Here is a 13,699-nt window from a genome sequence, read left to right as displayed (position 1 = left end):
GCACACCCTGTATTAATGTTACATGTAAACTAGAGATGTCCGAACTATTCGAATCCGAATAATTCGAATAGGAATCCAATACATTATCGTTTGCATGCATCAGCTACAAAACGGACCATCTAATCCTGTATGTTTGAATCCTTAACTTGTAATTAACTTAACTTATAATTAATAACTTAATTATAAATTACTTTAAATATATTACAATATCAATTTCCTTTCATATTAAAATCTTCCATCATTATTTGCATGTTTAATAGTCATGTTAAATTTTTTAATGATTCGACTCAATTTCATTCGATTCGATTCGAATTCGAGTGAAATTTCATAAATTCGATTCAATTCGAATTCGAATTTAAAAAATGAGATTCGATTCGATTCGATTCGACATAAAAATTCTTGATTCGCACATCTCTAATGTAAACAGAATGTATAAAAAGTATCGGGACGGCGAAATATCTCGAAAACTAAGCATTTTAGAAAAAAATGTTTCAGACAAAAGTGGTATGGTTTCAAGGGAGACCTAAAATAATTATATCGTTTTATTTACAGATGGCGTTACTTTCGAGATATTTACTGATCTTTACTTTTCTTAAATGGAAATTCCAATTTTTTATTATCTTTATTAATTTATCTCTTATTAATTTTTTATCATCTTTTTCTACCAATTAATTTGAACAACTTTTGTCTCTGAAACATTTTTTTTATTCTCCTAGTATTCTTTTGAGATACTTAAAGAAGACTTGGTAACTTTCAATATTTGATTTACGATATCTCCAACCATTTGTCGAAAAAAAAAATGGTACTAGACTCTATTTGAGCTCAAAAATATTAAATATTGTTACAACAGCGCCCTGACTTTTGTTAATTTGATGATTTCCAAAGTTCGATAGGTTAACAAAAGTTAGGGCGCTATTCTAAAAATATATACTTAAGACCAAATAGAGCAAAAAAATGTAGTACTATTTTTTCTTCCGACGAATAGTTATCGAGATATCGTAAGCTAAATATTGAAAACTTTATCAATTAATATGAAATGTTAAAAAATATTAGACAAGTAAAAAATGACTCAGACAAAAATTGTTAAAACTAATTAGAAAAAGATGATATAATAAAAAATGGAGGTTTCCATTTAAAACCTCAAGATGACTTTCCCATAACTTTTGATAACGCTGTTCAAGGTCATACTAAATTTGCTATGTAATGCGTCACTTAAAATCCTGCGACTACTGTATTTAACATCTTTTTCCATCTTGCATATATTCAAAGTTATTCAAGTTGTCTGTTTTATTTCCTCACTTTTTTATTCTATTTTATTTTCAAGAATATTGTTACAATTGTGCCCTAACTTATGTTAGCTTGATGACTTTTTGAAATTTCAAATAGTTACAAATAGTTACCGAGATATCGTAAACTAAATTTTGAAAAAATTATCAAGTTTTCCTTAAATATCTCAAAAGAATGCTAGGAGAATAAAAAAAATGTTTCAGAGACAAAAGTTGTTTAAATTAATTGGTAGAAAAAGATAATATAATAAATAAGATTGGGATTTCCGCCTAAGAGAACTAATGATCAGTGAATATTTCGAAAGTGGCGTTATTCGTAAACAAAATGATATAGTTTTGTTTTATGTCCCTTAAAACCATTATGTCTCTTGAAACCATACAACCTTTCTGAATATAATAACGTCTGAAACATTTTTTTTCAATACAGTTTTTTTCTAAAATGCTTAGTTTTCGAGATATTTCGCTGTCCCAGTACTTTTTACACACCCTGTAAGTATACGCGTGAACGTATACGCATCACACAAGCCTAAAACGGAAAGTCAAAAATACGAGATAAAAATATCTCGAGAAGGATGCATAACCGAACAAGCGTGAATTGACGATTTTTAAAAATGAAATAATAACGTAACACATTAGATCAATGCGATCTGCACGTACGTACGACTCGTACGCGAAAATATAAATCCATATGTGTGTATGTGTATGTGTATGTGCGATGTTCGTAGTACGCGTGCTACACGCCATTATTTAAATATTATTTCATTTCGTTATAACGCGAGTTCCGGAACGAGAGAGCGGCGGTTTTAATTGTTATTAACGAGAGCCTCTCTGTGCAGCCGGATTTATAGCGCTTCGAAACTCGGCGAATTATTTACACTGGAAGTTGCCGAGTGTGCGTAAACGCGTCTAATTACATCGTGTAGTCGCATGTAGTCGACCAAAGTGTGGAGTGATATCGATCTTGCGTTCAATTTCCACACGTAACAACTTTGCACAGGCATTGATTACGTATCACGATGAATCGCGGCTTATGTATTACGAAATTGATACCGTCACTGCGACATTGATATCGACTTCATCCTCGTGCTTTGTCGAGAACTTCATTATTGCTGTCGGTAGTTAACGAGCGTAAACAGTCGCGAGAACGTCTTCGGTGTCCCCTAGCCAAAACGATCCTTCATTCCCGAATCTTAGCAAGTGGTATAAAATTTCAATAAAATCTCAATCATCAAAATTTCAATCAAATCTTAAATATACAAATTCGGGCATTGTCTGAAAAAAAAAACAATTAACGAAGAATGTTACCGTTTCCGCCTTTACAATTCTTGATAACCGTGCAATATTCGGTGAAAATCTCATCTCTTTCGTGACTCCGTTTGGAATTAAAAATCGCGCGCTTTTAGTAAGTATCGCTGGGACGAAAATTAATTGTATGTTTTTTAGAAAGGAAAGGATTGTGTACATGCGACTGAAACGCGATTTGCGAAAGCGCCTTTGAACGACGTATAACACGCAAATACTCTCGTCTCATCGTTGGCCTGAGATTTGAAAAACAATCAGCGCCGTTCCCATCTTCAATCGCGGGTGCGCAAGTTTTTTTCTATTATGCAAAAAAGTAGGTAGAGTGTCGCGATTGAGGAAACTTTAATCGAAATTCGAGATTTAAATTAAAAAGTTATCCGCTCTCCCGTATTCCATTGTGCCGTCGCGAGTCAATGGAATGAGATTTCGCGGAGATATCTGCATTCTTAATAATACGCATTATGTGTGTGTGTGTGTGTGTGTGTGTGTGTGTGTGTGTGTGTGTGTGTGTGTGTGTGTGTGTGTGTGTGTGTGTGTGTGCGCGTGCGTATGTATGTATGTGTACGTGCGTGTGCAGACGGCGGTCCATGTATGAAATATTCATCGCTGGCACGTTGACTGCATCAGCTGGGTGTCGCCACTTTGGACTTCATTTTCGGTATCGCCGAGGATATGACTTGTCGACCGGCACGGGAAATTGCAAGAGTACAAATTCCGCCATCTCAATATCTGAAAAGCAAATGCGCCTTCTCACAAATATGCAGATTACCGTTACGATCGCGTAGAAGCTTTGATTGCTTTCGCTTCAGCTTTATTCAAGGTTATTAAAATATTCTTTGTTCCCCTCTCCCCTCCTCTCTCTCTTTCTTTCTCTCTCTCTCTCTCTCTCTCCCTCTCTCTCTCTCTCTCTCTCTCGCTCTTTCCCTTTCGTTCCCTTTTTCCGGAAATTTGACGGAATTTCTAATATGGAAAATACGCGCGACATTTTATCGCGCAAACTTCAAGGGATTATCTTAGCGAGGAAATATTTTAATAATAAATTTACATTGAATAAACGACGCGCTATATTTTGCATAAACTACGGATCAAGCATTCTTTCAAAACGAGGGGGATCTGAACGCGCCGTTCGCGTTTGATGTGTAAATTGAATTACCAAAAGAGATAATTCGAACTATTTACTCATCTGTAATTGATTTAATCGCATTGATGGAAACGATCAAAGCCGGGCACACGCTACATCTAACGGGCGCATCTATCCTATTACGATCCTGTCAAATTCACGTCGATTCGGCGTTGCATATATGCAAGAATGCGTTGCGTATCGCATGTACGAGCTTTGCGCTGATAACTCTTTATTATTGAATTCTCGAATTTCTGATGAGGCGTGCCGGTGTGGATTACGTCCGGCAAAAGCGGGATGCAATTGGCAACGCGTCTCTTATCGAGAACGCTACGATTAAACGAGGTCATACATCATACGCGTCTCACATGTACGCACACACACGCACACGCGTAAATTATATTTAATTATAAAGTTTATGTAAACATGGATTTCTATAAATATCGTAAATACAGTGAGAAGAATTTCCTTTTGTTATATTGTTTTAGCAAAATACCAATTAATTTCATAACAAACGAATAATAATGAAAAATAAATATTTGATTTGCGTAAATTTTACCAGATATTTAAATATTTGAAGAGACGCAACGGACAATTCAGTTAACCGACGACCGTTCGAGAGAAAGAGATATACCGGGAGGTTGCTTTTGCTATTGGACCGGTTTTTCAATTTGCTTTTATAATTTAAAAATATTTGATAAAAATAAGATAAGGGAGGACTAATTGGAAGTTATCCTTGATCTATATGAGACATTCTATAATTTTTTGAGATTCTTTGCACAGTAATATCTTTTGCAAATACGTTTCTTTTAAATCTCTGCAAATGGTACAATTTTGGCAACTAGACTAAATTGTACCGCGGGGTTTCCTAAATTCTACCGCGTTTCTTTTTTACGTATTGATATGATTAATTTAAAAACTGTGAGGGAATAAAAATAAAATACAAACAATTCAAATAAATACGTTTTAATTGAAATCGCAGTTAGTGCAAAAGACTAAAAAATATTTTTTAACTAAAAACAAATATCAAAATTACGGAAATGAAATATTTTTGTTTTTAGAAACTGAACCAAGAAATTAGTTAAGATTACAGCTTTTATAAAAAACTAAAAAGAAGTTTTTAATTAAAAATAAACATTAAAACTACTCATTAAATTAATTATTGAAATTATATTTGTTTTTATATAAAGTTTATTTTTTACGAAGGTATTGTTTTTATATAAAGCTAATTTTATATTCATAAAATCATTGTTCGACCATGTAACTAGAAATTGCAAAATTTTTCTGTTACATCCATGAAATCAAAATTATAAAAATAAAATATTTTCGTTTTCAGAAACTTAATTAACAAATAAATAACAATTTTTTAAAAATCTGTTTTTAATTAAAATATAAAATAAATGTAAGTAACACAAAGAAAAAAGCTAAATTTCTTCTTCTATAGACTTTAAAAACAATAATCATAGATGTTTTTTTTCTTTCCATAGAAATTCCCAAATTATACTCTTACAATAATATAAGCAATGAATAGATGATACGATTAAAGAGACTAGTCATTGCTTCTCAAATTATGCCAGTAAAATATACACAGAGTAAGGTTATGTCCAAACTGCCATACTGCAAATATGTCAATTTTAATGCAGTATAAAAAGCAGTTAAATTAATATACATTTAGAAGCTTTCAAAATTCCTTATGTAAAAGCGGGTAAAACTTACTTCTAAAACTAATCTCTAAAGAGAATCTTTACTTGCTTTTTTTAACAAGACACTTTCGCGCGTAAACACTTACTTCCTTCTATTATCTTTATGACGATAGATGAACCTCACATAATATGCAGATGGCGCTGGGCCTTCGGGTTCTGTGAAAACACAAAGATGGTACAATTTAGGAGCCGGTACAATATCGATGATTTTTCTCTACACACAGTCCTTTATTTTCTCGAAAAAATTTGCGTTCTTTGCGCTAATGGGACAAAAGAAAAATACCGCTAGGGAACAAAGGAAAACCCCATGAAACCTTCCTCCGCATGGAAACCAACAACGTAGAAGCACTTTGTCCGATACACATGCTAATGCTGGTTAATGGCGCATCGATGGAAACTCATTAAGGGGCAAAAAAGATCGAAGCTATCCTTCCGACATGGAAAGCTTTCATCCTGTCCCGCGGTGCCTGGAAATCTTCGTTTTTCGTGGCCGTGATTCCGTGTCAAAAAGAATAGAATTCTCCCCGTTCGATTCGTGTGTTCCGGCGAGTTGCGATAGCAATTTACCGTTTCGCGAAGATAGATCGTGGAGAGATGGCTCTTTTTTATCGGAAAATAATGTTCCTATAGCAGATCGGCGCGGTCGATTCGCGGTAACGGGGACAGTCGAAAGTTTGGTAGGCGCATAAACATCGGTCGTCGGAGTAGCGTGCCACCCCGGCTTTCGGGGTGAGTACTTCAGATTTATATGCGTTGAATCGGATGAATCGTTCCGCGAGTTGTTCCGATCGCCATCCACCGCGCGCGGATGACTCGTACTCCACTTTGAAAATAAAATGTCCTGTTTGCATGCGAAAAAGAGAGAGAAAGAGTTTACAAGCTGTTTGTATACTGTGGAAAACTTTCGTTTCACTCAAGGGTTACTTTGGACAGAGAGTCATTAGGAACGATTTGAGGGCTTGTACCTTCCCTTTCCCAAGAGAGCAATTTGAAGGGAACTCGGGCGACAGTTTAATGACGATATAAATTAAATAATATCCCATCCTGAAACTTTTGAGAGGGAATTAATAGCGCTCGATTGAACGTGCTTTTTCTGTGTGCGCTAGAGTCATGCTTGCAGCGAGCTTCCAAAGCAAATATTGAAACTTTTAAATTAAATATGCGAAATTTTTCGCGTTAAATATCGCGTCTGTACAAAACACGTTTTCCACATGAATCGGAAAATTCCGCACGGATTGGCGTCAACGATATTTTCCTCTTCCAATTCTTGTCCACTCCAATCAGTCCTGAATAAAAATCTGCGTGAATGAGCGGCAGAGATCTCCGATGGAGCTCAACGGGAAACTGTGTTATGATTTCTATATTTATAAATAAAAAAATACAACAACAAGGCACGCAATTGTCCGTCTAATTGCGTTTAAGCGCTAAGCATTTATTGGGGTGTTCGGAAAGTAATTTCGGTTTTTTTGCATGAAAATGAAAGACGATATTTTTAATAGAAAGAAAAGTTTTATTCCTTCAAATATTGGCCATTTTGTTCTACCACCTTTTGTCATCTTTGAGGTAATAACATGATTCCACGCTCGTAGAACTTCTGGTCCTTATTGGCAAAAAACTGAATTAAGTGGTTTTTGACACCTTCATTTGAATTGAAATTTTTATCATCCGAAGAATTTTGCGACCGGAATAAATGATAATGATACCAGATCAGGTGAATATGGTGGACGCGGTAGCAAATCCCATCCAAGTGCTAACAACTTCTGACAAGTCATTAAACTTGTGTGAGATCTGGCGTTGTCATGATGAAACACGACACCTTACTGTTCGCCAATTCTGGTCTCTTCCGCTTGATGGAATCATTCAATTTGTCCAATTGATGACAGCACACATTCGAATCAATCGTTTGGTTGCTTGGTAGCGACTCAAAAAAAACTATTCCTTTCCAAGCCTGTTAAACAGAAAGCATCACCTTTTGACGGATATCAGCTTTCGATGTGCTTTGGGCTGGTTCATTACGTCTGCTCTATGATCTTTTGCCTAATGTTGTTGTACAAAATCCATTTTTCATCTTTAGTTATGAGTCGCTTCAGAAATAAATCGTTTTCCTCATGTTTCAACAGCAAATCGCAGGTGGTAATGCGACGAATTAAATCTCTTTCTTTGAGAACGTGTAGAACTCAAATATCTAGCTTTGAAACGTATCCAAGTTGTTTCATATGCTCCTGAACGGTCAAATTCGATAAATTCAATCTTTCAGCAATTTCTCATGTTGTTAAATGACAATGTGCGTCCACTAACGCTTTTATTTGGTCTTCATCAGCCTCAACTAGCCTTCCAGAGCATGGTGCATCTTTGAGATCGAAATTCCCAGAACGAAATTTCGAAAACCAATTCTGACACTGGCGTTCAGTTAACACATCCCCTCTATACACGGCACACGATTTTTTCCTTGCTTGCGCTGCATTTTTGCTTTTACGGTAATAAGCAAAATGTGACGGAAATGCTCACGCTGGTTTTTCATTTTTCATACAACGTCAAACAAGAACAACTGACTTGACAGATTTCAAAACAACTGTTTTTCAAATGAACCTTAAAATATGCGTTGTAAAAATGTGAAATGATTTTCTGGTTTAGAATGAGGTTAACTGCTTAAAAAGGCAACCTAATACCATCTATTTGAAGAAACCGAAATTACTTTCCGAACAACTCTTCTAAAATAGGAGGTAATAACTTTTTTTGAATAATTTTAATACGAACGTTATTTTGACATACGAAGCAGGGAATTTTTTGAAGAAATCAAGCCTCAAAAAATTTCAAATATTAATGATTATTATTGATATAAAAAAATATTTTTGATGTTTAACAGTTTGTTGGGGTCCACTGGACCCCAGGTGTACAGTAAGGGTTAACCAAGCCGATAACTAGCCGTGGCGGCGCTCACAATACGCGTTGATCCTTTCGTTCTGCGGGCAACATCTCATTATTATCCTGGTAAACAGGAAGCGTTTATCATGCCGCGGTCTCCCATCGCACACCGTTTCACGTCTGAATACCCCATCTGCTCACTCTATTCGTATCTGTCGAGCAGCAAGTCTTGCATACCCGAGGACCGTTTGTCCGGCTTACCGGGCTCGTATCTTCCGCCTGTGTATGACGCAACTAGAAGCTTGCGGTTTGCCCGAAATGTTGCACAGGCTGCAGTTTCTGACGAGCAACAAGGGCTTTCGCGGGTCAGCATAGGACACGAGAGAGTGCTTCCTCTCTGTCTCCGCGTCTCCTATCTCTCTCTCCCTCGCCCGGTCAACAAAATTCCCGAGCCATTGTCGGAATGCGCGACGAGCAAGATTATTTCCAGCGTCAACGGTGACTGCGGAAAATTATCACTTCACCGGCAGCGATGCCGCGCTGTATCGTTGCCGCAGCCGCGTCTCCGCGCCGGCTGAGCTGCGAAATGATGTGGCACGGCGTTTCGATTCAGCCGCTTCCGATCGCGGAAATTACGGCTGAAAGCAGACGCAAATGTTGAATTAACTCTCACACGCGCGCGGACTTGAATATCGCTCGGCTCGGGGCTTTTTCCGCTAGCTGGCGGCGAGGCGGGCAAATTGGAAAGCTAGGTCGGAAAATTCAAGCCGGCATCGTTCGCCCGCCGCGCTGCCTGTCGTTTTGATACGGCGGGAATATTTTCACCGATGGGGCTTCTCTCTCACAGCGCGGAGATTCTCGCGGGCGCGATCTCAATGTGGTCCTGCGGCGAGAATCGCTGCTCGCGATCGAACCCGGATTGACGGCGATATAACGACGGCATTCGCTTCGGCGGTACGTCGGAACTGCGAACTGCAAATGGAAGGTAACGGAGCCGGCGATGGCGATAAAAGTTGCGATACAGCGACGCGATATCTCCGCTTTACGTACTCCACCTCTCTCTCTCTCTCCATATCTCTCTCTCTCTCTCTCTCCCCCCCTCTCTCTCTCTCTCTCTCTCTCTCTCTCTTTCTCTCGGTGATATCGACTCGAGCCGTGCGAGCGTATTTTTGCTAACTTTCCCGATCTCTCTGTGTGTTTCAGATTCCACTCTCCGAGTTGACAAACGACCTGGCGAAGCGGACGAGGCGGAGGAGAGAGGGAGGAGAACTTCTCGGTCAAGGAAGTGAAGCGCTCGCACGGATCTAATGATCTCCGGACGGGCGATTGGCAGAATGACGTCAACGTCACGTATGTTATCCCCGTCGGCGGAACAAACTTTAGCCACGCTAGTGTCTACGTTATTCCCCGCGAGAATACGAAGAAGATACTTGTAATCCCTGTTTCTAATAGAACACGAGAAGCCGAGACTGCGGTTAATTGGATTCTTCTGTGAAGGCTCGCAGGAACGGCGAAAAAGTCCCTTCGAGGATCCCAATTGCGTGTGTGCATGTGTGTGCCTATGTGTGTTTGTGCGTATGGTTTGTGCCGGTGCGCCCATCGAAGCGGTTCTCATCATCATCGGCCCCCAACGGAAAGAATACCTATTGTCGTCCGAGCAGAAGAGACCCGCGCTTGATCACCTCCGAGAAGAGTCACAATGATGAACGCAACAATGGATATGATCGATCTGTTTGAGAACCTTACCTACAACCACTCGACGATCTCGCCGAACTGCGAGGCCAACCTGCCGATCATCGCGCTGGTGAACCAGGTTCTCTACTCCATCGTCTGCGTGGTCGGCCTCCTCGGCAACACCTTGGTCATTTACGTGGTGCTGCGCTTCTCGAAGATGCAGACCGTCACGAACATGTATATCGTGAACCTCGCAATCGCGGACGAGTGCTTCCTCATCGGCATACCGTTCCTCGTGACGACCATCAGCCTGCGCAGCTGGATCTTCGGCAAGATCATGTGCAAGGTGTACATGATCACGACAAGCATCAACCAGTTCACCAGCAGCATCTTCCTGTTCATCATGAGCGCCGACCGTTACGTCGCGGTATGCCACCCGATCTTCTCGCCGAAAATACGCACGCCCTTCATCTCCAGGGTGGTGTCCCTCAGCGCCTGGGCCACCAGCGCGCTCTTCATGGTGCCCGTGTTTCTCTACGCGAACGCCATGGAGTCCCTGGAAGGTGTGGTGAGCTGTAACATTTATTGGCCGGACGATCACGGCGGCCAGACCACGTTCACCCTGTACACCTTCATCCTCGGCTTCGCCGTGCCTCTGTTACTCATACTCAATTTCTACTTCCTGGTGATCAGGAAGCTACGCACGGTCGGGCCGAAGAACAAATCGAAGGAGAAGAAGCGCTCGCACCGGAAGGTCACCAAGCTCGTACTGACGGTCATCACTGTGTACGTGTTCTGCTGGTTACCTTACTGGGTGACTCAGGTCGCGCTCATCTACACCCCGCCCAAGCAGTGCCAAAGCAGCATCAGCATCACCAGCTTCCTGCTGGCCGGCTTCCTCAGTTACAGCAACAGCGCGATGAACCCTATCCTCTACGCTTTCCTCAGCGACAACTTCAAGAAGAGCTTCCTCAAGGCATGCACCTGCGCCGCTGGCAAGGACGTGAACGCGGCCTTGCACATTGAAAACAGCGTGTTTCCACGCAGGCACAAGGCCAACGTCGACCGGCTGCAGCCCAATCGGATCATCACGTCCGGCCAGTCGAGACTGGAGCTCGAGGACGAAGACGCCGAGAGGGGACTGCTTATCAGCAAGACCTCCACCACTACAGTGACCATGACGTCGCGGTCGAACATCACGGTTAGCAGCGAGCACAGGGACCCGACGCAGAGGGATAAGGATCTCGTGAAAAATGGCGCACAGCTGACTCTTTTGACGCAGGTCTAAAGACCCAAGCGACGCACGCGGCTTTTCCTTTCTCTCTCTCTCTCTCCTCCCCTCTTTCTCTCCCCCTCCCTCCCTCCCTCCCTTTCTCCTTTTCTCTGCGGATTGCGGAAACGATTGAATCGCCGGGGCTGGCATCTGGATCCCGCGATTGCGCCGATAGCTACACTACCCTTAATTACTGCGCTCTCACGGTCACCATAGTGAGTCGGGTTGTCTAGATTAAGCGCGACGGAGCTTATGAGGATGCACTCGAGGAGGCGCTGTCGACGGATGTCCATGATTGAAAAATCACTTCGAAAGGTTTCGTACAGCGCGACGCAAGGTCGAAATATTCCCGACGAGAGAATTCATGCAACGGCACGCTTTTCGTAGGCGGATGAGTAGGACGCACGTGGTCGAAAGGTAGAAGATCAATTTCACCAAAAGAGAGAGAGAAAGAGAGAGAGAGAGAGAGAGGGTTGATAGCCTAGGAATATCTGCGGCGATCGACGCGAGACGAGTCACTCGGGGCGAGTTCGCGCAATGCTCACGGAACGACAGTGCTAAACTTGAAGAATCTTGGCGAGTTTCTTCTGCCTGATGGTTGTACTTGCTGACGGGTGAGGCGCCATTTACAACGTCGACGAGAGCCACCCCAGACAAGCCGAAGACACCGCGCTCAATTCCCCGCGCAACGACCTGCTCGTCCAGTCAAGATGCTGTTCCTTCACGATAGATGAGGGAACACCGGAGAGAAGATGAACTCTAATTCTTCATCCGGTTAACTCGGACTCGTATCGCTGGACCGAGCATGAAAGGTCACAGTGATCGATGACCGTCTCATTTTGGCGGACTTCCGAAAACACCGAAAGCCGTGGTCGCTGAAAGAGTTTGTAGAGAGAAATAGAGAGAGCGGAGGGGGGGTCGATATTCTCTCTCGGACATTGATCTATGGACTCTCGCGTGTTCTCTCCGTGAAGAGATTTCGTGATTACTTATCCGCGCGTTTTTGGACAAACGGCGTCGAGCATGTTTGCCTCGATTCGTCTTGCGTTCTTTCCCCCCCTCCCCCTCCCCTCTCTCTCCGACTCTCACGCGATAAGATGTAACAATTATCGTGTATGTAAGCGGGAGGGAGGGGAGGTAGGTAGGATATATTCGTTAGATCTGGTCGCTCGTACGACTATTAACGTTCCATTAGCGCGTACATAACAATTCGCGCCGAGCCGTCATGAACAATTAACGGATCGTCTTAAGAGTGCGCCGTGTGCCAAAATAAGCATCGCTCCATTAACGCGGGACGAGAAGGAACCTCACGCAAGGGGTCGCGAGTGCTTTCGCGAGGACTCACGAGCGAGCGCCTGCTCGATTCGGTGCGCTGCGTGGCCTAAGTAATAATGTCGAAGTCGCGGGGAAGTTACATGCGGCCCCCCTCGCTCTCTTTCCCCCTCGCGCAGCTCTCGCGTCTCGTTGTGTGAACCCGCGGCCCTTTCTTTACTTTCCCTTAATGCTTCCTTTTATTATTACGTCTTCTTTCGGCCACCCGGTAAGAAGACGTACAAAATGGCGGGGATCGTAGCAATACTTAACGACTGTAATTGCGAGCGATATATGTATACAGGGTGTTTATAAGAAGGGCTCAGGACCCTAAAGGCAGATAGTACTCATGAAGTGGAGGAAGAAAGTCCTAATAAAAATGAGTCGGGGAATTAATATTGTCGGAGTTGGAAACAATTATTTATTTGAATTATAGCAAGTGATTTCGCTTCTGGTGCTTTTCTCTAATGTAATTTTCCTGTATTACTGAGCAATTGTTAGTCAAATATTCTCACGAACAGTGAACAGTTGCAGAGAATTATTACAAAATTCTTACAATATTCTAATACTAGGTAAGAAGATGTGGACATCGTATTACTCTAACGAAGAAATGGCAGAAATGCATTCCTTATACGTTCGTGCACTAGAAGCGAGTAAATCACTTGCTTTAATTAGAATAAACAATTATCCATAAGTTCGACAATATTAATTTTTTAACTCATATTTATTAAAACTTTTTTCCTGCATTTTGTGAGTATTATCTACTCTTAAAGTCTTTTTTCTTATACACTCTGTATACAGGGTGCTACATTTCAAACATAACAGGTAAAAATCTCGAAAACTATGAATGATATTAAAAAAAGGTAAAATACGTGTTCCATAATTTCGAAGGAGAAAGAGAATGGCATTATCAGTTTCTTATTTGGAGAGCATTTTCAAGGTCAGTTGAAGGTCAACTTAATTTTTTTAAATAGGAAGCCCAATTTTTTATTATATTTTCTTTTTCTACCGATCAATTTGAACAACTTTTGTCTGAAACATTTTTTTATTTGCCTAATATTTTTTGAAATATTTAAAGAGAACTTCGTAACTTTTTCAACATTTAATTTACGATATCTCGCTAACCATTTGACGAAAGAAAAAATAGTATTAGACGTTTTTACTT

At 41.2% G+C, this 13,699-nt stretch overlaps 1 protein-coding gene across 1 annotated transcript in view; it reads left to right on the top strand.

The window, feature by feature from the left end:
- LOC105186685 (somatostatin receptor type 2) overlaps window positions 1-13,229 on the top strand; it is a 161,428-nt gene extending 148,199 nt beyond the window's left edge. The window contains exon 2 of the mRNA XM_025305175.1: window positions 9,480-13,229. Coding sequence (XP_025160960.1) covers window positions 9,976-11,238 — 1,263 coding nt within the window. The 5' untranslated portion in view covers window positions 9,480-9,975 and the 3' untranslated portion in view covers window positions 11,239-13,229. The remainder of the gene's footprint in view (window positions 1-9,479) is intronic.
- The last annotated feature ends 470 nt before the right edge of the window (window positions 13,230-13,699 follow it).

This window comes from Harpegnathos saltator, unplaced genomic scaffold (genome assembly GCF_003227715.2).
Source record: "Harpegnathos saltator strain DR-91 unplaced genomic scaffold, Hsal_v8.6 scaffold677, whole genome shotgun sequence".
Lineage (NCBI taxonomy): Eukaryota > Metazoa > Arthropoda > Insecta > Hymenoptera > Formicidae > Harpegnathos > Harpegnathos saltator.
Note: the sequence above shows the minus strand (reverse complement) of the source record. Positions and strands in the feature narration are given on the sequence as shown.